Consider the following 23,327-nt stretch of genomic DNA (forward strand, 5'->3'; position numbering starts at 1 on the left):
GGCCTCTAGCTACACACATTATTTTTCCACCCTTTTAAATGTAGCAACTATGTTTGATTTTCTTGAAGTATGTGATAATGTGACCAACTCAATGAACTGCGGCACTGGAAGGAGACTCTTCCAAGTGAGGCAAAGGCTGTGTGTCCTTGAGGCTGGGGGATGAATGAGTGAGTGACTGACCACAGCGATTACAAAGGACGCTGAACTCCTCTCAACAAGAAGGGGATTGGAGGGTAGCCTTTGTTCTAGATCAGCTGTCTGTATCTGAGTGGATCAACCATCTCTGTAACTGATTTGTTCTTATCAAAATCAAAAGAATGCAAATACACATCTTCCTGAGTTTGCTAGACCAGCATGGGGAGTGTATATGTGGCTCAACCAAACATGAAGCATCAAACATGAACAATGAAGAAGAGAACTTTGAAGACAGCCATGGGCTTGAGCTGGTTTTGACCCACATAATCCTTCCCCACAAGTGGGGATGCAGGGTGTCACGATGGTGAACACACTATAGACACCAGCAAAGAAAATCATGTTTGTATTGTGATTCAACTGTAAACTGCAACTGCTCCACTCTGCTAAGTGCAATTTGTACTTGTACTGCAGCCTAAGTGCATTGCTGTATCACTCTGATAAATCAAAATGCCTTGTAACTTCAAATAAGTAAACTCTGCGTTAGGCATTTAAACCCCCCACATGAGCAATATCTGCAAGAACTTGGTCAGCATATACTGGGCTCTGACAAGTGCCCCTTTCACCTTGGCAAGATTTATTAACAACCACTCGCTATCAGGTCACATTTCATATGCTGTTGTTTCTGAACACGGCTGGCAGATTATCCACCTTCTCTTATGTGAGCATACTAATGTCTTTTATTTTGCTCCTACCTCAGTTGTGGTTGTCTCTTTCCCCTTTACTCATCTTCTTTTTGACCCCACATTCATCATTCGTGCAGAAAACTGGGAAAACGACCTGTCTGGTTCTGATGACACCAGTGTCCTGCTCCTCCTCCTCCAGCAGGACTTCTCTTTTTACCTACACAGATGCTATTTGTTTTAATAGCCCGTGCTAGGCATCACTCAGCTTGACTTTTGGCAAATCTCACTTTATCCCTAGCATACCTTGACTTCTAAGACATACTTTTATCTGCTGTTGAGTTCTTTTTTCTATTCCTTACAGATCCCCATGTATTTCCACTATCTTCTCCTCTGATAACTAATATGAAATTGGCTCTGAGATCTCCAGCGACAAGGTTCTGCCTCTTAGGCTTAGGTTGCTGACAGTTTTCTTAGAACCTGAACTCCAGGGCAGCTATCTTAAGAAATGTCCTGAGTGTTCCAGGCCAAAATACATTCCAAATGGAATTCCTTAGCTTTGCATGTTTGTTTTACCCAGGTGTGATTTATTTTCTTTTTACTTCCCTTGGATTTAAATGAATCAAACGGTCATTATTCAGCCTGATGCTATTTTCTCTGACTGGGTCATTTATTCAATCTTCATTACTACCAATGCTACAACTGAAATGGTATTTTCCTGGTTCAGTAATCTGTTGGCAGGAATATCTACTATTTCACTAACACTTGTTCTCCAAAATATATCAGAGAAATTAAAGCTTGGAAACGATACAAGTCCTAGACGTATTTCTCTCTGTAGTAACGTTTGACAGGCCTCCACATATAGCCAAGTCAAGTGCTAAACCTGCAAAACAGATTCCTAGCACTACACCACTCAAAACTTCTAGCTGCCTTTCCCGCAGTGATTTTGACCTAAACAGATGTTGATGTATCTTTAGTCTCTTTTATTTCTCTTAAGCCGATCATAACCCTACAGCATAATGCCACCCTGTCAGCATAACTGTCTTTTCTATATAAACTATAATAAAGTGGCTCTGTGCATTTTATAATCTTATAATTACAGAATTTTGTAGACTAGTCTACGCTTTTCACAGATAATGTCTCTTTGCACACAGCATGTGATGAAACCTTTTAGAACTACAAACTGAGTAAGAACTGAAGGAGTCTTGCCTTCCTAAGTGTCTGGGGCTTCAAACAACAGCTCTGTGCAGTGTGACTTTCTCATAAACAGAAGGAGCTGATCACATCCGTGGATACAGCTAAATCACACCAGCAGGAAGTTTAATCCTCAATTCCTCAATAACAAAAAAGTGATTTGATTCATTGAGGCCTCCCAGCTCTGCTTTTCCTCCCCCAAACTCCATGAGGTGCAGAGCTGTATCGGACAGGTTGCCGATGGCTTTCCTGAAGACCCTGTGCTTATTTCCCACGTGAAGGACCAGACTCACATCAGCCACATCAGTGGTGTGGAGGTCTCCACCACGCCTGGGGAGGGAGGTGTGCACCGGGTTGAGGGTCTTGCCTGGCACTGACTTAGCAGCATCAATCTGAACGGAGGTTTTACACTTTGAGCAACCGAAGACGACATCCACACGAATGTTTTGATCAAATTATATCAAATTTATATGATTGCAGAGTGCAACAGTTGATAAATATGGCAGGAAAAATATTCTCTTTTTCTGAATGTAAGTAAAACATTTCCATTAAGCCTACGGGAGTTTTGCATGCACATGAAATACCAGATCAATCTACTACAGAGTTTTGACATACAAGGACTTTATGTTTACGCTTTGGCTGATGTTTAGCATGCTGCAGTGCAGCAAATAGAAAAGTGTAGTTGAGCTGTCATGTAAGATAATTGATTTTGACAAGACTACAAGTTAATTCGTCACTATTTTGCAACTTATTTGGAAATTCTTTGCAGCAATGTCCCAGAGGACAGCGTGTAATCGCTTGTAAACTGAAATTAGGTCCAGAGTTAAATATCATTAAATCTCAGGTACAGCCAGAGCTCAGCATGTGACTACTAATGCATTACCTTCCCTATTACATCAAGGACACAACTGTAGCAAAGGTTATGAAGATTATTGCTCAAGTTGCAGATCGCTTATAACTAGAGAATTAAGTTGTAGAGAAATTTCCAGGCAGCCCACAAATGGGTGTGAGGGAGAAGCCACTGAATGGACACCTGAAGATCATTCATGTCCCCATGCACTCCTATTTCCTTGCATTTCTCGCGCGCGCACACACACACACACACACACACATACACACACACACATACAAACCTGAAGTGAAATAAAGAGGATTATTGAAGCTCGTCTTTGCACCAATTTAAATCACCACTCACATTAGCCATTCCAATGTTTTATAATAATAGAGTATGAAGGATTGGTAGATATTTTAAAGCCGTATTGCAAAGACCATATTGTTTGACAGTTTTATTCAAGACTGTTAAATATTAATTGCTGAACAAAAGGGTGCATTAAAAAATTATGTTGGATACAAATAATTCAACTCCCTGCAACTAGAAAGAATATTTGCATATTCACCTTCTCTCAAGCCACAGCTAATGATCTCACTTTGGCTGGGTCTTGGGGGGGTCTTGATAGTCATTTCTACCAGAGGAAATGCGCAACTGAGGTTAGCATTTCACTGAGATGTGAAGCTGAAGGTAGTGGGCACAGTCAAAACATCACAGGCAGCTTTGAGACAGCAATTCCAGTAGTGCTCCTCATCAATTCCAGGCACTTCAACCCCAGACCACTGGTAGGAAAGGTGTATCAATACTGGCTGCTGCTCTTACACAGACGGCTGCTTCCTGGGACTCCCCACCCACAGAAAGGACACACTGGCTGCTCTCTGTCTTGGAATGATGCAACTTCTCACCCACCTGGAGAAACAGCCAGAGCTGCTTGAGACCTACTGTGATTTGTGAAGTATTTGGGTTCTGAAAGAGCAGGACCTCCACACCCCTGAGCATTATTCCAAGTAGGTTGCAGGACCTACAGGCTCTTCTCCAAAGTGTGAACTTCCTCTGCACCAAGCAGAGACTGTCCAGGCATACTTTGATCCCTGACATGCAGCGTAAGCTGCTTCACCAGGAACTGTATTGAGACTCTTCACCCAAATCCATCTTGCTTTCAAACAGACAGTATGTGAGAGTCAGAAAACCTCCTTGATTTCACTGATGACTTTGTAATGATCATAAGGAAACAAAAGACACTAGGTGGGTGCCATGTGCCAGGAGACTCGGTGTAATGTCAGAAAACTAAGCATCCCCCCTGTTCTCAAAAGGTGCCAGCCTCTGCCATTGCTTTGGGTTCAAGACCTAAAGAGACTGAGATGATTAATTCTAATTAGGCTTTTGGAGCAGGGACACCTGGACTGAAAAGTTACCTGAAAGCAGGCTCAGATGTGACTAGGATGCCTTTCCGCAGCAATCACTGAATTTGCAGAAATAATCCTCTGTCCATCACTGGAACAACAGTGAATACAAATCCTTTTGTGTTTTATACTACTATTTCTACATTTTAGAAACTGGCTTATGAACCTCTGTGTAAGTCTCTCTTCCCCTTTCTTCTCCTCTCACCCCTTTAAAAGTTCAAATATAGAAATACATCAAATTCCCCTTGGGTGTCAGCCTGGCATCGTTTGCAAACGTTTTATTCGTGTAACACAGATTACATTCAGTAAGTGCTCCTGACTGCCCATCCGTTTCGCACTGTCACGTGAGAGGGACACCACAACGTGACACTGGGGGCACACTTGGGGCTTTCCACTGGAAAACTAACTCACCTAAGAAAGTAACCACACCGAGTAGTTATTACTTGGCTGCACTGCCAGAAAAAGCAGCCTGCCATCCTGAAATGCATTAAAGGAATCTTCCTCTGATATCAAACACTGTTGAAGACTCTTACAGGCTACCTAAACAGCATCAGAGCGGTCTAGGGAAGACAGGGAATAACACAGAACCTGAGGTACTAAAATCCTGCCACTGCTCTCTGCTTGAGAGCCATTTCATGGCTCTGCTGCAGCATCTTGCTGTGGGTAGAACAGTAGGCAGCTCCTTGAAACCCACTTTACTCCCTGCCCGGTGGATAAGGTAATCAGGAAGGCAGCTCACCATGCGGAGCGGTGAGCTCAGGAGGCCGCTGCACAAAGCTGACTGTGGCCTCTGACTGCTCGTAAGGCTCGCAAGTGAGAGCCAGGGTATCTGACTCTCCTCCCACGCAGGAGTTAGGTGGTATTAAGGGCAATAAAGGAGGGAAGTAAAGAAACAGAATGGATATAAACAGAAAGCAAGAGTGAAACAAGATGAGAGGAAGCAGATAAGACATGGGCAGTCAGAGCTGGGATCCAGCACAAAGGATTGTCTCTAAACTTCAGCCTGCTGTGGTAGTAGCATCTCAAGACCAGAGTATTTTAGGAAGTGGGGATGCCAGGCATGCATCACTACAAATCCCAGATCCCTTCCTGATAAAGAAGAAACTTAGCCTGCTTTCTGGCCTGTATTTATTTGAGAGAGAAAAAAGTTTTAGTAATGTGACATTGTTCACTGTGAGTTGGTTTCTTTAATGAGATACAGGACTACTAAAACAAAGGAACCGATTCATGTTCAATGTGTCCAGAGAATCACTGCACTGAAAGCCTGAGATAAAAGGGGGATGAGTCAGGAGAAACCAGAAAGCCTCATTTAATGTGCAGTTCTATATTTACCATTAACTGTCAGATGTCCCTTTGTTAACAACAGGGGGCTGCATGTGAAGTATTCTGGTAAGAGAGACTTTGGGCTGTGCCGAGTCCGGCAGCCCCATCGCCCAGGTGCTTCACAAGTTGTCCTTTATGCTGAACATGAAATGATCCTGACTAGGTGGAAGATCAGTTTCTGGGATGATATGGGTGATGTCAGTGGGAACGCAGTACAGGACAGGAGGAAGCCCTTCCCTTCATGGTGTTGAAATAAGTTTTCATTAGCTATTGGCTAGGCCAAGGCTCCTTATGCATTGATGGTTACAGACTTTGATGAACGCAAAGTAACTCAAACCAACCTGTTTCTTTCTCTTAAAACCAGAAGATAACTCATGTGTAATGTTCTCTGTACTATCCATCTTATTCCAGAGTTTAAAAGCTTTTAGAGATTTAGAAAGCTCTTAGCAACTTTGTGATGCTGACCTGCTACAGGGGTTTTTGTTCTTTAAATCTTATCAAAATAGCGAATATCTGCAATTCATTTCAGAACTCTGCATTAGGAAGTTAATGTACTGATTAATTTACCTAATTACAGTAAAACAAACAATCCTGCAACTGAGGCCGGTCTGTTCCCTAACTTAAAATGCAATTACAGGCAGCCACGGCGCAGCCAGGATCAGCCACTGGATGTCTGAGGACTGGGCCCTGATAAAGCTTTAAACATTTCTTCTGGTCATGTTTGTGGTTTTCAAGTCTTCTGAAATGCCAGAGACTAGTTTGACATTCAATTTCCATTTCTTTATTGGAACTGGGAGAATATGTAAGTCCAGAGGAAGGTGCTGAAGAAGTGTATGTAAGTTAACCGTTCATGAAGCTGCTGGATGGTAACAAATGTGTTTCCTATGCACAGTGTAAAGTCCCATCTCCGTGCAGAGAGCTCACACCAGATCAATTAATTACTGAAATCTCAGTTAGGGGCTGGAGCTGAGTCTCATCTTGAGATCTCATCTTGAAATGTAAGAGATGGAAGAACCTCATTGTTCTCCTCAGAAAGGACTGAGTGTCACTGTAAATGCTCAGTGTACAGACTCCACTGACAAAGACACTTCTTCACAAGGGTGCTGTATTCCCAACAGAAAACTTCACTATGTGTGTGTGTCCCCACATCCTGCTGCAATGTGAGCATAAGAAGACATTTTCAGTGATGAAGAACAGTAGGATTTTTAACCTAATTTGCTATAATTTTAACTTGCCTTTCTGGAATGTTATGAAATTCTCAATTTCATATAGGAGATGCATGACTCATGTACCTGTGCTGATCATTGCTTATTTTATTACAGAAAGTATTCAATTGCAGCAAAGAAATGTGGAAATCCTGTGTTGTGCAACAAGCCTGGGGAGAGACATGGAAAATGGTACTGACAGAGTCAGAACATCTCTTCATCAAGACAGAACATCTCTTCATCAAGACTGGTACCCTGCTCTGACAGAGATATTTATACTTTCTGTTTTACTCTAACATGCCATACTGCTACTCTTAGTATTTAATGTGTAAAAGACTTGAAGAAAAGGTAGAATTTGGACTGTTATCTACAGCACTGTGTGGCAGCCATGAATTGCAAATTAGAAGGAAAACCATCCTGTATCTTAATTTGAGGAACAGTCTGGTTAAAAGGAGTGTCTTCTGAGAAGACTCCTGTTACTGGATTAGAAGGAATTCAGTTTATGACTTTTCTAAGACAAAGTCATTAAAATTCAGTAATGCTGAATAAGATTCAGTATTTTTTCTCTACTCTTCAACTTGAGAAAAACATTCTAAGTTGAGAGACAGTTTGGTTAGTCTGAAGCTCCTGTTTCCACTGAGCCCTGTTTACTCCTGCATAAGTTAGATAAAAAGAAAAGCATCCAGTGTAACAAAGTTCTGATAGTACTATCTGAATCCTAGGCTGGTTTATGTCCCAAGAGAGAATCAATGAACTTGATATCACTGGCAAGTAATGTAACAAAACAATTAAGAGTTTTCTCATGAAAAATTTAAAAGAAGGAAGAGCTATTCCATGAGCTGATACCAAGACAAGACACGATTTTCTTTACTGGCTTTTTTTTTTTTTGGTAAGGACTTAAAATAAATTCTGATTTAGTATTTTAAAGCCTGCAGATCTTGCACAGAGAATCTCGCAGGGAACAGAATAATTTAGGGGGAAAAAAAAGTTGAAAAAATGGAGTATAAGAATGGATTAAAGAAATAATTAGTATTGAATTTCTAAGTGTTCTTCAAAAATTACCAAGGCAAAGGCAAAAATGCTGCAGTGATAGAATACCAGTTACAGTGCTAAGTCCCAAAGGGCAGAGGACAACAAAAACCTGTTCTCGAGTTCCCTCTGTGCTGCTTGCCTGGTGTGGATGTTCATGCTGGATGGTGACGGACAAATCAAGGAGAGGAAATAATTTTGAGTTTGATCTATAAATTTTCTCCTCACTGTGGAACAAACATGAGTTGTCTGTTCTATCCAGGCAATACTTTTCATAAAACTTGCTGGAAGTTGAGAACAAGAGGGACTGTTTATCAGTGAATAAAGGAACAGGACATGGGAGAATGGATTTAAACTAAGAGAGGGGAGATTTAGATGAGATATTAGGAAGATATCCTTCCCAGGGAAGGCGGGGACAGGGTGCCCAGAGAAGCTGGGGCTGCACCTGGATCCCTGGCAGGGTTCAAGTCCAGGCTGGATGGGAATTTGAGCACCCTGGGCTGGTGGGGGTGTCCCTGCCGATGGCAGGGGATGGCACTGTCGTGTTGAGGTCCATTCCCACCCAAACCTGTCTGGAGTTCTGTGATTCTGTGACCTTTGAACTCTCCAGCACCCTGGCAGATTTGGGTGAATCGGTCAGCGCAGGAGATGACAGGCACCCATGCAGGTGACCTAAGTCTCCTCCTATAATCAGACCAGTAACAAACTTCTGGTGAGCACAGCCAGACCCACTATATAGAAACAGCTCAGAAATGTTAAATACTGAGTTAAAGCATCTGACAGTGGCTGAGTTGCTATTGTCACTTATATGAATCCAGAGTAATTCCACTTGTGTAGTTCTATATTAATAAAACAGCGATCAAAGTGCGATCCAATACTCTCCCGAGATGCGACGTGTCCTTTACAACAACAAAGCAAATGAAGCAAAAGAGAATGAAAAGTGAATTAAAAGAACATTGATCCTGCAGATACAAAACAAAGTTGGGATAAATATTAGCGCTGATGATTTCCTTTCCATTATCCACAATGTGTTTTTCCTCATGAGGAAGAAGTGGTTTAATACCATCTATCACTCATATAATGGATGGAGCGTGAAAGATGCCTTCAAGCAAGTTAGCAGCTTGGCTGTAGCTCAATTTGTCATAGTCATACACAAAGAAAAAATGCACCTCCTAATACATTCAAACATGTTGCATCCTGGAAGAACAACCCAACAGCTGGACATCTATAATACAGACTGCAACATCATGACTGCATGTCAGAGTAATTAATTAACATTTCTTTCTGCCAGATAGAACACATACATTCGCTACACAACACACAGCATTCGATCTTACTAATTCAATGAGAACACCTATTTCCTCTGTAGCAGTTTTCATCTAGAAGCTCGTGTCCCACCCAAAGGAGGTTAGGCTGACTATTTTATAAAACAGTAAATGCAATACAAAGATGGAAAGGGCTATGTCCAGAATGATGGAGCAGTCCAGAAACAGAGTGAAATTCCTGAATATGAATAAGGAATTCTAGCATTGTTGAATTTACCGGTACCCAAAATCCATCCTGCCAAGAGAATTTCCATGGCAGTTAAGGATTTCAGGAGGATAACCACGTAATTCTTTGCACAGGCTCACCATAGTAAAGTTCTACTCTCATATGCAGAAGATTCCCATGGGCTTTCAAGAATACTCTGACCTGCTGCTTATATATTCTGTTTTCTATTCTATCTAGAAATTCAGTAAGCCCCTTGCCCTGATTCAGAGTTATTTAAAGTAACAGGAATAAAATAATTATAAAATAAAACTATAGACTAGCTGAGGTGGAAAGGGCCCTTGGAAATCACCTAGTCCAAACCCGCTGCTCAAAGCAGGGTGAGCTAGAAGAGGCTGCCAAAGACTAAGTCCAGTTGAAGTCTGAATATCTCCAAGGGCAGCCCCACGATCTCTCTAAGCCACCTACTCTGGTATTTGATCACCCTCACAGTAAAAGAGAGGTTTTGTAAAGCTGAAGTGGAACTTCTTGTATTTCAATGACCTCGGGAAGCTGAGAACCTAAGCACTCCGAAGAGGCCTGGAACCCAGCTGCTGAGGATGAAAGACAGTGAGACTGTCTCACTGATCTCACAAAGTGGTGGTCCCTAAGAAACCCAGAACTGGGCAGCTGCCATCAGGTTCTATGGACAGGCTGAACAAGAAGACCCTTTTCCCAATATAGTTCTGAATAAGCTCTGACAAAAATTCTTCTTCACCTGACGTTGAAAACAAATTATTGGGCTCTGTCCTGAAAACCATATTCCAAGAGGTATCATAATCCCACCAAACCAGGAAGGAGGAATTACCACCCTCTACCAGTATCACTAGACTGGAATCTGGGGAATTGCAATGGCTGGAATTCATCCTAGAAGATGGAAATAATATATGCAGAAATGCCGATATTTTCCCACTGCTATCCCAACAGAACTAGGTACTGGGTATGTAACTGGGATGCACTAAGAGACTAAAGAAAAGGTTCTTCTGGATTCTCAAGAATTCAAGCTTACAGTCACATCTCCCCACCTCCCATCCCCTGCAATGCCTGTGGGAAAATGGACCTCCCATGAGAATGCCCATGCCTTTCTGCAAACCTACCTCCTTCCACAGCTTGTGTTTCTGGGCTTTGATAGTTGTATTTGGATACCATCAGTGCAAACCAAGTGAGAGAGTGTATCAGACTTTGGTCCTTGGCTGAAAGCTCTCCTGTAATCAGTTTTCATGATTTACTAATACTGCTACATAATTAGAACACCACAACTCTGTACAAAGGGTTTATAAAGGTGAGAATTAAGCACAGAGTAGGAAGAATAAGAAACCCTTACCTCTGTTACTACCACAAACACCCATTGCTTCATGGTAGGGCTGTTTCTGTTAAAATAGGAATTTTTCAGGCTCATGTCACCCAACCTGCCCTGCATCTGATGCATGTATTTTTAAGCATTCGGGGCAGGGCCTACACAGCCCCAGTCTCTGGCCTTTGCATGAGCAGGCACTGTGTGATAGGCAGAAAAGCTATTGAAAATGATGAAACACAGAGACTTTTCTGTCGTATGACCACCCTCCAAGATCAAAGAACGAGTGTTTAATCTCTTTTCTTTCTGGCTGATGCCCACAAAGATCTTTCAGATATGGTATTTACTCTCAGTAATAATAAATACATCATCTCTATCTGGCACTTACAGTTGTTTCTAATGGGCCCTAAATCCTTGCACAACACACACCAAAGCTGTGAAAGGGGTTCAGACTTACTGTTTCAAAACTGCTGTGGGTGGGACCCTTTCTCACATGCTTTCCTCTCTTCACCTTTCTTCAATAAAGTCCCAGTCAGTTTTTAAGTGTCAGTCTATGTGTGTAGGTCTCTATTTAACTCCCCAACCCAGAAACTCAACACACATTGCTATCTGAATCTACCTGCTTTTTAGGACACTGATCATATTTCATGAGTTCTCACAATTACAAAGGGAGCGACGCGCGTATCTGTGACACTTGGGTCTCTTCCCAGCTCCCCTGACAAATGGCCCTCACCGTGCCTTCCTGAACAAGATTCTGGGCTTTTGAACTCTCATTTTCACTCCAAAACTTTCAGATATTCCTCTGGGTTAACACAGGCATGTTTAATAAATAAAGTCCTTCCATTTCTCTGCACTGAACCAAGTCTTTTTGAGCTGTAAAGGAATGACTGGAGGATGTGCTTGTTACACACCACACGTTCAAGAGGATCAAACAGTAAAAGGAAGGGTTAAGACTAGAGGTGTAGAATATTTTTCATGAGTACAGCAATAGAAGTGAACTTTTGACAGTAGAAATTTCCTTTAATTTCCAAAATATCTGGTATTTCACCTAACATTTTTGTCAGTACACTGCATTTTCTTTGCTTGCACTCCTCTTCCAGGCCAAGAAGAGGCAGCTGAATGCACTATAACTTCCAGCATCCCACTTCAATACATCGTGTTTAAACATTAAACAGTGTTTATTGAAGCTATAGTGTTGATGACTACTATAGGATAGATCTTTACATCCCTTCATAAACACTTAAACGGGTTTCTTTGCTGGCACCAAAAAAAAGGCAAATGCCACTTTAACCAGAGCACTTCACTTCTAAATCCTCCTTCTGTCAGGTTATCACCTCTGGTTTGCAGGCATTAGATGCTCTCTCATTTTACTAAATTGTTTGCATGCTAAAGAGACATTAGTTCAACATCTCAGCTTTTCCCATCTGAGGCAATTCCTGGCATGTTGTGGTTTGCTTTCCCTTTATCATCACTGTTCCACTCCCAAACTCACTGTGACTTGCACCCTCATTGCCCTGGCTGTGGCATCTCTCCCCACCACTCTACCCCTCTACTTCCCCTTCACTTTTGTATTTTGACAAAATCTTTCATTTTCTACTTGGTAGAATCAGCCACTGCCCGTCTGCTCCCAGGTCTGAAATTCTCAATGCCTCTCATGCAGCAGAGTTTTCATTCTGCATAGCATCTGCATTCAGCTGTTGCTTGTTTCAAGTCCCACTATCTGCCCACTGAACTGCTTCCCAATCCCCAGCTGCTTCTGGCTGTCATCTCACCTTGCTTGTTTTTCCATTTTCGCTCCCACATTCCTCTCTGTCACGTCTCAATCTTTATTTTGCACCATTTTCATTCCATGTTTCCCTGCGTTTCACCTTTCCCCTGCTCTTCTTGGATTTGGCCTCACTTCTTAACTATATATGTTTGCAGTTACACTACAAGAATCTCCTCTGGAGTGTCAGGTATGATGCTAGCACACCATCTGCTCATTTATTTCCTTTGGTCACAACACATTTCCTCATTTTGTATGCTTTTCCTTACAGATAACTCTGGGCCCTCCCCATTCCCTGCCAAAGCTAGATTAGCCGTGAGAGCAAATCGCTCACCTGTGAGCAGTGGTGTGGAGACTCGGGCCTGCCAAGCCCTGGATTTACAGGCAGGTACACACTTGTTAAGTCCTCTGCCATTTCATTATTTCTCTCCACATCACTGAGGCAGACAAGCTGTTTCAACAAACATTCGTTTCACTGGGGATACAAGATACCTGCTCCTGTGGCAAAGTCTTTTTCAGGGCTTTATAAGGACTACAAATAAGTACCAAGGTATCATTTGAGGGGTCTAGGAGAGATTGACAGGAGGGTAATTCAGCAGAACAGGATTTCTCAGAGAAAATTCTTCTGAAAATACTTTGCTTCAAAAATATGCTATCATACCTCTGATAGCACAGGCTCTGGGTAAAACAAAGAAGAAAAGTCCCTGGAACTTTCCCATTTTACACACAGTGGTTTAAGGTTGTCAAGGCCTGCTCTGGGCATGGAGAAGCTGCTAGAGGTGCAAGTGACTAAGGCTATGGTAAGAAGAAACGGCAAAGAAAATTTTTACCTCAGTTTTACCTGTACAATGGCACATTTATCTCTGGCTGTCACTCTAGAAGAGGTCTCTTATTCATACACAAATATTTTATTGACATGGAAATAACTTTTAAAGCAATAAATAACGGAATGATTCAATATACTGTCACATACCCATTAGGCAACGGAGTAAATCGGTGTTATCATCCTCTCATTTTAAACTGTCATGTCGCATCACTTCTGCATACTCTTCTGCAGACCTGATCATCACAGCTCTAAAGTTAGTAAAGCTGCCTCCGGGCTATATTTTAAATGCAACCCACCCAAGACACCAAGGCCAGCTGCACATTATTGCCTCACTCATCCTCAGCAAAGATATTAATTGATGGCTGAGCTCTCGTCAACGCCACCGCAGTCCGCCGTCCTTTTTCAGCTGTGATACAGGCCCAGCTAACCCACATGATGAATATACTCAACTCCCACGGAAATCAAGAAGAAATAAGGACTCCCCACCCCGTGGAGGCTCATCACACAAAATCAGGGTGAAGTCTGAGGAGAAATTTTAGCATGTAACACTTTCCTTTAGCGAAGACACTGCCTACGTTAGACACGGGGTCAGCGAGCAGGCGTAGGCAGGGAGGGGACACGAACAGTATGGACTTCATTTTTGGATACAGCAGCCAAAGTGCAGTTAAAACACGCCCAGCTGCTACTGTCTGAAGGAAAATATTCTAGTATCTTTGTATGTAAATGGCAGAAGTTACAGCTAAACAAAGAAGAGATCACTAACAAAGCTGCCTATCCACCTGCTTTCCCCTGCGACCTCTGTCCCACGGCTGGGCCGTACTCGCTGATGCCGCGTGAATGGATTTACTGGCTCTGCCTCAGCTCTCCGGTAGCAGCACACAAGAGCCTTGTCTCTAACACTAGGTGATGAATGGCTGGTATTTGCTTGTGAATTTTACCTGCTGGGGCCTGAGGAAAATTTCAAGTCTTATTTCTGAATGAAACCTTTTGTTTCCCTTTTTGAGTCCAACCTTTAATCACTGCCTATAAATTAGTATTGTAACTAGGAAGATGAGCATCTCTGGACAAATCCTGTCTGTGGAGACAGTTACTGACAGTCAGAACAGGTCTGAGGTTTCCTCAGGTTCAGGTGCCTGAAAGAGGTCCCAGGGGATTTTCTGATACCTCAGTGTTGTGCAGTGAGCTGAGCTCTACCCTCTCCAAGCATTCCTTGAAACGCCTCACCATGCCTAACACAGAGACAAGTGGTATAGAAGCTTTCCCAAGGATCACTCAAGGCTTGAGGTGATCCCGCTCTGGCCAGGGTACTGGACTAGATGACCTCCAGATGTCCCTTCCAAACCCTATCATTCTGTGAGGCTGTGACCACTACACCCTTTTTTCTGTCTGTTAGCAAGCAAAGACCCCAGGAATGTGTTCACATCTGAGATTTCTGCCCTCACTTTAGGAGAGGGAATTCTGCTCTTGTGTCCATGTCACAGCTCTTTAGTGACCAGGCCATAAAATTATACCAATGGTACTTTTAAATTGATCTAAAGTCTGCTCATTTGTGTAGTGCACATTTAAAGCCACATTACTGTAAGATGCTCCAGCAATGAAATTTAGCATTAGGAATTCAGTTCATTAAAAAGGATATTTTAGTAGGTTCTTTCTTTTATAGCTGTTACCCTGTCTAAAGTGAGAAAAACCTCAGTCAAATTAATAAAACTAACAACTTGTCACACATACGCTGCTTTTCTATTTAGTCTCCTCTGCTCTCACCAGTGTGGCAGCCAAGGAAAGATGTATGTGAGCCAAATCCCCCCTTGCATAACCACACAAAACCTGCACGGGAATGCATTTAGCCCATTCAGTCCCAGTAACCATGGTTTCATTTACTGAAAACTATCCTTAAAGTATAAAGTTTTAGTCAAGCATCAAGCCATTGCCCAGATCAGAGAAGAGCTACGTGGTAAAATTCCCTTCCAGATGAGGCAGGTGTGCTCTGTGTTCAGTGGGGCTCTGTTTTGGGAGGGCAGGCTGCTCCGTACTCTCCGTTAGCAGCCGGTAGACTGATTTTCCAGAGATACCCAGCACAGGCAGTTGCTGGATAACCTGGTTATGTGGAACACAGAATTTCCATACTGCTCATTTACAGCTCACCAGGGGCTGGAGCGTGGGTAAATGCAAGGTGATACATGGAGATAGCCACTAGGTCTTAATCCTGTCCTCTCACCTCCTCTTTGCCAGCTTTGAGCCTTAACGTGTATAAATATATCAAAACTATAATTACAGCAGCGTTGATTATTGATTATATAACACACAATTTCCCATGCATCATTTCTCTGGACTAGGAAAGATGTCTTTCTGTACATCCTTCATTCCCAGCTAAGCATTCAAGGACCAGACCGATACAGACATGTCTGCTGACCACTGGAGCTGGCCCCAGAGACCCCAACACAGCCCCACTTTGGATCCACACTGTCACTTTCTGGAACTAATAGAGAGAGAAAGTTTGTGTGCATAGAAAGAGGAGAAAGGCAACAAAATGGTGTTGCTACTTCAGGTTAATACAGAAGACAAGCTTGTAGCATGCTTCATGAGCTACCACTCTGGGTACAGATGGGAAGTGTGGTTTTAACAGATCATATGAATTTTATATGAATATTCACTCTAGCATGTAAGACATGATGGGCTTGCCTCTTAAAGCAAAGCAGTCAAATATGGAAACAACTGGATGTCTTAACAGAGGAGACAAATTTGGTAATATTGTAATAATTCTGTTTAATTACCAGAATTATTCTGATAACATTTTACTTTTTTAAAAGTCTTTATTAGACAAGTGGAAGCCTGTTACCTTACATACCCAAATTATTCTCTTATCCCATCTCTGTCCTCTGGCACTCAACCAGGTGGTTGGTCAAAACATCATCTCTGCCCAGAACTCAGGAATGCATTAGATGACCGACCTGTGTATTGTGCTCTGCTCTGCAGGACACCTAGCACTAGGCATCTCTTTCTTGATACTGGTAAAGCTGATGGTGGGTTTAGTCCACTGAAAAAAGTACCTGGCAGCGCTCAGCCTGGATGATACTCAGTAACTCTTGGTCCCTAAATAAGATGCTCATCAACCTAATTCCCCCCCTCATCTCTTAAGTTTCCATTCAGATAATGACTTAAGCATTTATATAATTTAAAGTAGTTGTTCATTATTGACTTTAAAAGGACTATTCACATGCATGAAGTACGTTGCTAGATCAAGCCTTAAGAGCAACGGCACGCACTGGAAGACAGAACTCCAGGGACTGGAGCAGACAGAGTCAGGTCAGCTCAATTGACTCTTCAAAATCATTCAAACAAGGCAGTCCCAGAGGAGGGCTGGGACTGCTGGGGGATATGATCTGTCACTGCCTCGGCCTCAGACGCGACCTGCTGAATTAAGAAAGGAAGTCCTTTCCCACACTGTGACAGGGAAGATGAAGATGAAGGTGAGAAAAGGACGCAGGGGGCTGAATTTCTATTTTTCACTCACTTCAGTACAAGACTCAGGACAACTGGCAACTGATCTATTCATCATCTCACCGAACCACACAGAAGTATGGAAAGCAATTTCTTCCCAAAGTAAATCTTGGATCTACTTTTCCTCTTTCAGAATCAACTGTGGCCTTTTGCTCAGCCCAGTTTCTGTGGGAAAAGCCAAGGTTATTGTCAGTCTTATACCTTTCCATAAGCTCGCTCTCCTCCAAAGCAATTAGCTCATGGAAGCTTAGAGGACACTATTGTATCTCTAACAGAGCCTGGACAAACCACCGCAAACAACTGAGTAGATATTAACAGCTTCAGCAAGAGATAAAATATTCCCACCGAATGAAAAACGATGGATTAGCTGAGTTTAATGCAGCCAAATTATCTGTGTAAAAATATATACAGGACATGCTGCTGTGCTGCTAACTGCACTGAACAGCAGCTTGTGTTTACATTTTCATTCCCTGGTTACAGGCTGTCCTGCGTAGGCTGGGCCTATGAAGATACGCTGCTACAGAGACTGCTTAACACATGCAACCTGGGTACGCAAGCCCAAGTGCGTGGGCCCAACATCCAGCAGAGGCAAAAATTAAACACAAGCTGTTTACCTGATTAGACCAGTTCGGCAGTGGTTGAAGGGAGCTGGAGACTTTTTAAGTTTAAGGAAAAGTAAATCATTAGAACTAAAAGAGCCAGAAATCAATTCCACTCTCTAATTGCTGAGGAAAGATCCCTGCGTAAGTAAGCCTTGTTGGAGCTTGTTTTTATACATTTGCATCTCTTTGCATGATGCAGTTGTCACCAAGTCTGCAAATCACATCAAAATTAAGCCACAATTTGAGCTTGGCTTAAATGAAAAGTAGATTAAAACTTTAAAGTCCACATGCTATGCATATGAATTCTGTTTTGGCTAAAGCATTAATTAAGCCTGAATCCAAACACAAGTTTCACAACTTTAAACAGATCTTTAGAAACTACATCTAAACCCGGCAATTGGAGTGACAAGCACATGGGCTTTGGTGGGAACAGAAACATTGTACCCAGTTCTGTCACCTCATTTGGCACTTGGATACAGCTGTCCCTGTGATACACACCCCCCAGCTCAGATAAATTCCTACACAAGAACCAGGGACAGGCCCTGAACTGCCACAGTGGCGCAGTAACAGTATAACAGCTGCAGTCCTGCACCTCTGCACCTCTTTGGGGGACCGTGGTGGTTTCCAAGTCAATCCTATCCTAAAAACCTGAGGACAAAAAATTAACCAATGAGTCAGTCCCTGCCATTAGGCTGACCTTCGTTTCAGCCTGTACTCACAAATCAGGAATCTTTCCTTTGAGCTTTATTTCTTCTTTGGAAATAGTACAGAGCATTTTGGGAGCACGGAAGCCAAAATCAAACCTGAGAAACACCGCAGACTCGCTGCAAAGTACTCGTATTTTTCTCCTGAGATTTCTACTGTTGCTTTCCTCAGCTTGTCAAGCAACCCCCCTTCAGATATAGCAAAGTATCTGCAGTTCCCATTCATCACAAGTCTCGGAACTGAAGCACTCCAGCTGCTCTAGGGCTATACCCTTCACTGTGATCTTGCTGTGATGCTATACTTGCCTGTTGTTCTGACCTTGGCCATATTTGACAAAGAGATAAAGATGAAATAGGTGCTCGCTCTTAATGACAGTTTGTACAAAACATCCTCTGCAAGGAAAACTTACCCATACATGTACTAGACAGCACTGTTATAATGGCTCTCCCCCAGGTGACACGGGATGAAGGAGGAGATTATTATGCCAACATCTCTTTAATTACACTTTGGGCAAGTACTATATTTCCTCCCGAAACTAATAGCAAAGCAAACACTGTGAAAACCACTTTATTTTTTCATTACAACCTCCGTGTTTGTTTACCCTGATATTTCCCAAACCAGCACACATGATTTTGGACAGTTCTTGCTTTTAATGCAAGGCTTTTGCTCTGACCTTTCTTTTTTCCTACCTGCTGTCCACTCTTTTGTGAATCCCCTTCCAACCAGAAAGATTCCTGTGATCCTACCCTCAGTGCAAAAAGCTCATGAGCGTAAAAAGGGTCTTCAATAATACTGCCTGTTGAGTTTTAGCATTTTGAAAGCAAGACCTCCTTATTCCTTACAGACCTGATGAATTCAAGGAGATGCTTATTTAGATTTCACTGACATTTTTTTAGCTCTTTCTCCAAAACTGACTCAGCAACATCTTTCAACACCAGCTTAGCTTAAAGCAGATGAAAAGTCTTACTCGTGTGTCAAGTTAAGGACATGTTTAAGTGCTTTGCTGGATTGGGGCCTAACGGCTTGCAAATACAGATGGCTATTATCAAGACCCAGAAGAGGCCAGGTAACCACCAACAGTCAATTATATTCCTACCAGAACTTCAAGCCGGTATATCATACTGTTTGAAGTTAATTGCTTTGAAATAATTGGACAGGTGAGCAGGTAAGTTCACACAGAGCATTTGCAATTTTCCTTTGTATTTAAAAAAACAACAGCGCAGATTGCATGGTCAAAACGAGCATGATTTTAATAAAACAAGTTAAAAGGGAAAGAAAAAGGTATGGGGTTTTTTTTAAAGACTTCTCCTTTTAATTTTTAGCATCATTAAAATGTTGAAAACATTTCATTCAAGAGCTTCTTTAGTTAATACCTCATTACTTCTCTTTTTATTGTTATGGTAATCAAGCCTTAATATATTGCAGCTTTATAGCATGAAATCAAGGCTAGGCCTGCAGGCATCGACAGATGTACAACAGCATGCAGTAAAACACAGGTATAGAGGCATGCAGAGCTGAATATGGCACGGGGTTTTTTATAATTGTTTAGCAATTTATCTGAAGTTATTTTAACCTTGACAACAGATGAACTCTAGCATGTACTAGTCACCAGGACCTATAGCAAGATTTCACCATTGTTTTCTTACAGGCTGAGTTTGAGGAAAGCGTGAAACAACATCTGAGAAAGGTGATCTAATTGTTCTGATGACTACAGGCGGTGGCTGTAACTATTCAAAACCTTTAACTGAGAATATTCAAGCCAAGGGAGAATGATAACACTGGGAAATTGCATTTAATACCAAAACCTTGTCTTCCCATAGGAAACCCGTGGTCAGTGTCAGGATTCATACCCTCTCCTGCCAAAGGCAGTCTTTGCAGCACACCAAAAAAGATAAACATTGGGATCTGACTTCTGGTTTTGAAGCAATGCTTGGACCTTGTGCTGGAGCTCTGCTTATGGTTGAATTTCACCCATCAAATCAAATGAAAGTTATATATAATTTTTAGAAAGTTATACTCAGCTCGTCTGCAGGGTGTTGAAATACCATCTCAAAAAGAGTGAGTGTCCCTGGATATTTTCCAAGTAAATGGCAACAGACGACGGCCAATGCCAGGTAGACTCTGCTTCTCAACATTATTTTCAGGAGAGATCACTCAGGAAACAATTACAGCTCCCGTGAGTTTTTCTAAATTTAAAGGGAGTGTTTTGGCTAGCAATTCCAAGCAAAATAGTTTCAAATAGCCAACATGAAAAGCAATATGCCCATGACTTAATAAAATCACTGATAGTGATGACCATAGAGGAAACTGTGGCCCCACAGGGTGTGGGGTGACAAGCATCCAGCCAACAGCCTCAGTTTATCAACCAGAGCAGCCATCCAGAATCAGCCAACAAATGATACCTGTCATTGCAAACATGCAACCTTCACAGTGGCCACCCAATATTAATGAAGGAATGGGAAGAAAGGAGGTACAGATAATACATTATTCCAGCAGAAGTGAAAAAATGTTTGCCAGCTTATTACTGGAGAAGGGTAAGATACAGCTCAACACAGATGGTCAATGTACCTGAAAACCCCAGTTAACCCCAGTTAGGCAAAGGCTCCCAGCTTCTCTCTTCCTTCTTAGAAATAGTCAGAGTAACAATTGTACTGTCTTCAGCTGGTGTCTGCTCTATACCTTTTAATTTAAACAAAGTCTCCTAACAATAAAGAGGCCAATCATCTGAATTTCTAGTGCCAGGCATAACAGTGAGTAGCTCTCTCAGCCACAGTAAAAGCTAACTATGAGGCCAATCAGGCTTACAAGCGTTACACTGGACTGTGCTCGTCAGGCCAGACCTCGGGACGAGAACGCATGTTGCCCAGCATATAACAAATGGGATGAAAGACAATAAGCACTATAGTCCAGCGAACACACTAATTATATTAATAAAATGAAAGCTAAAATTTTGAAGCTAATCCTGGGCTATCATTTATAAAAGTTAACAGGGCATATTTAATTTAGGAATTGGCTAACACTTCTCTTTCCACCGCTGAAACCTCATAAATGAAATATACTGGATTGCTGCCCGGTGCGGAAATAAAAGTTATGAATAATGTTTCTATCTCAATCATTGTCAGTGCTTTAATATTCCTAATTACTTTAAAAAGCTAAATATTCAATATAGGAAAAACCTTCTTTTTCTTTTTATCTTCACTTGCAAGATTAGTGCAATTTAATACGAGTCACTGGGTAGTTTTACTCCATGAGATCGTTCTGTACTTTGACATCTCGTCCTTTCCTCTTTGTTTTCACAAAGAATGGAGCACTCGTTACTCTGTGTATGTGTGTGTGTGTACAAATGCATACAGCTCTATCTGTATGTCCACATGATCAAGGGGTTCTCTTTTTATTATTCAGTTCCCTAAGTGCACACACGCTGCACAAATGCTCACCAGCTTTTGGGTTAAACGTATCTATTACTAAAAATAATCGAAGGACAGAAGGAGATCCTGAGATTCTGTACAATATGTTTCAATTAAAGGTACTATGTTTGTTTTTAAAAATAATGTTATAGATAGATGTTCAGTATGTTATGCTACCCAGTGTTTCCCTTGTCCACATGTCAGGGGTTGCTTCAGACCCCAAAGCATGGCCTTTCATTCTGTCCCTCCTCCCTGCTGTCACTGAGGAGACACCAGCAAGGCTGACAAAACACTGGCCACTTGACCAGAGAAGACTCTGCCCCACTGACTTCAGCTTCTGGAGGTGTTCATCCCCCACCACAAGTAAACTCCTTTTCTCTTCTAACACCTCCCTTTATAGATCCCATCCCTGTTATCTCTTTGCCTGGTAAAGATGCCTCTTTTTAAAGATCTCGATCAATTTGGGAGAAAGGGAGGGAGTAAAAGCAAAATGAAACGTTCATTCAGTAAATGACTCACAGCATCTTTCTCGATGCAGCTTTATTTACTCGCCTAACGCACAAATAGACTGCGTTTAACAAGCCTGTTTCTGTTGTGTCAATAAGGTATTGGGCCCGTGTTACACAACATTTCTGATGTTTGTACTGGAAAGAACACCAGCCATTTCGCTCCATCTAATCACATAGACTTAAACTTATCATTACCAATTAAGAGAGTTTGACATACACAGCTTCCTCAGTTGGTCTGTGGAACCAAAAGCCTCAAGTGTGTATTAACTTCCTAGGAAAAGGTGCAGCACTCCCACCTCTGCCATTTCTCCAGCCTCTGCAGTATGGGTAATTTAGAGTCTGGATTCAAGTCAGAAGGTAGAATCTGGGCTGCATGAAGAGTCAGTGGCACAACTCCCACTGCCTTCAACAGGACAAAGATTCTGCCTAGAGACCGCGCTTTCCAAAGTACTCCTCCACAAAGTATTTAATGAATGATGTTTTGTAGGAAAGATTTAAGAGAGAAAAATTCCTTAATGTTATAGAGTTCTATTATCTGTACTGGTATTCAAAGAACAGGATCAAAAGCATTAAGAGCATCCTCCAGTGCAGCTAACATTTCTTCTTAAGAACAAGCAAAAATGGTGAGTTACCATAATAGGAAAAGTTATGATCACATATTAACTGTTGCAAAATAACCCACAACTTTCATTTTTCCACTTAATGCACCCAAATTCTAAGGGCACTGCTTTATTTAAGGACCCCTTTTTTTGTATCTTTACTCACCGCTAGAGCAATCGGTACCTCCCCATCCCGGTTCACAATGACAAGTGTCAGGGGAAACGCATCTTCCATGCACACACTCCTCCGTGCAGAGAGCTGTTAAGAAGAAACGATGCTCAGCATTGTAAACATAGTAAGGGGTTGGTAAACATACACTAATCTCTGCCTTGGAGAACAATATTTCATTTAAAAATATTAAACAAAGCAAACACACAAAAAAGAATTACTAGCAAGATTTAATTAATACTAAGTGACCAAAATAAAATATAGGTCTCTTGACAGCAGTAAACTCATTTATCACTTCATCTCTTTGTAATGAAAATCTCTAACAACAGAAATTACTTCAGTTAGCAGTTTTGCTTCATAATAAAATTTTTACCAAACTGACACTTATTATTATTGTATTAGAGAGTATCAGCTTCTTCTGTTGCACTCAAGTTGCTACTGTTCATAAGAGAAAACAGCTCAGTTTTAAAAGGATATTAAGATCCAAAATAAATTTGTAAAAATATAGCTCAAGGTAAAGAAGTAATTTTACTACATCTTGCAGTGGGCATAAGTGCAGCCTTGTCTTTTCAAGGTCATTGAGTTTTCCATAACTACAACATTCTAGATCTTATTTGTCTACTGTTGG

At 41.8% G+C, this 23,327-nt stretch overlaps 1 protein-coding gene across 2 annotated transcripts in view; it reads right to left on the reverse strand.

The window, feature by feature from the left end:
* The window catches only part of MEGF11 (multiple EGF like domains 11), a gene marked incomplete at its 3' end in the record, with an annotated part of 205,422 nt that overhangs the window by 156,935 nt on the left and 25,160 nt on the right, over nt 1–23,327 (reverse strand). For both annotated transcript variants that reach the window (XM_084268356.1, XM_084268355.1), the window contains exon 4: nt 22,697–22,789. In XM_084268356.1, coding sequence (XP_084124482.1) covers nt 22,697–22,789 — 93 coding nt within the window. The remainder of the gene's footprint in view (nt 1–22,696; nt 22,790–23,327) is intronic.

Source organism: Gallinula chloropus, assembly GCF_964237585.1.
Source record: "Gallinula chloropus genome assembly, chromosome: 9".
Lineage (NCBI taxonomy): Eukaryota > Metazoa > Chordata > Aves > Gruiformes > Rallidae > Gallinula > Gallinula chloropus.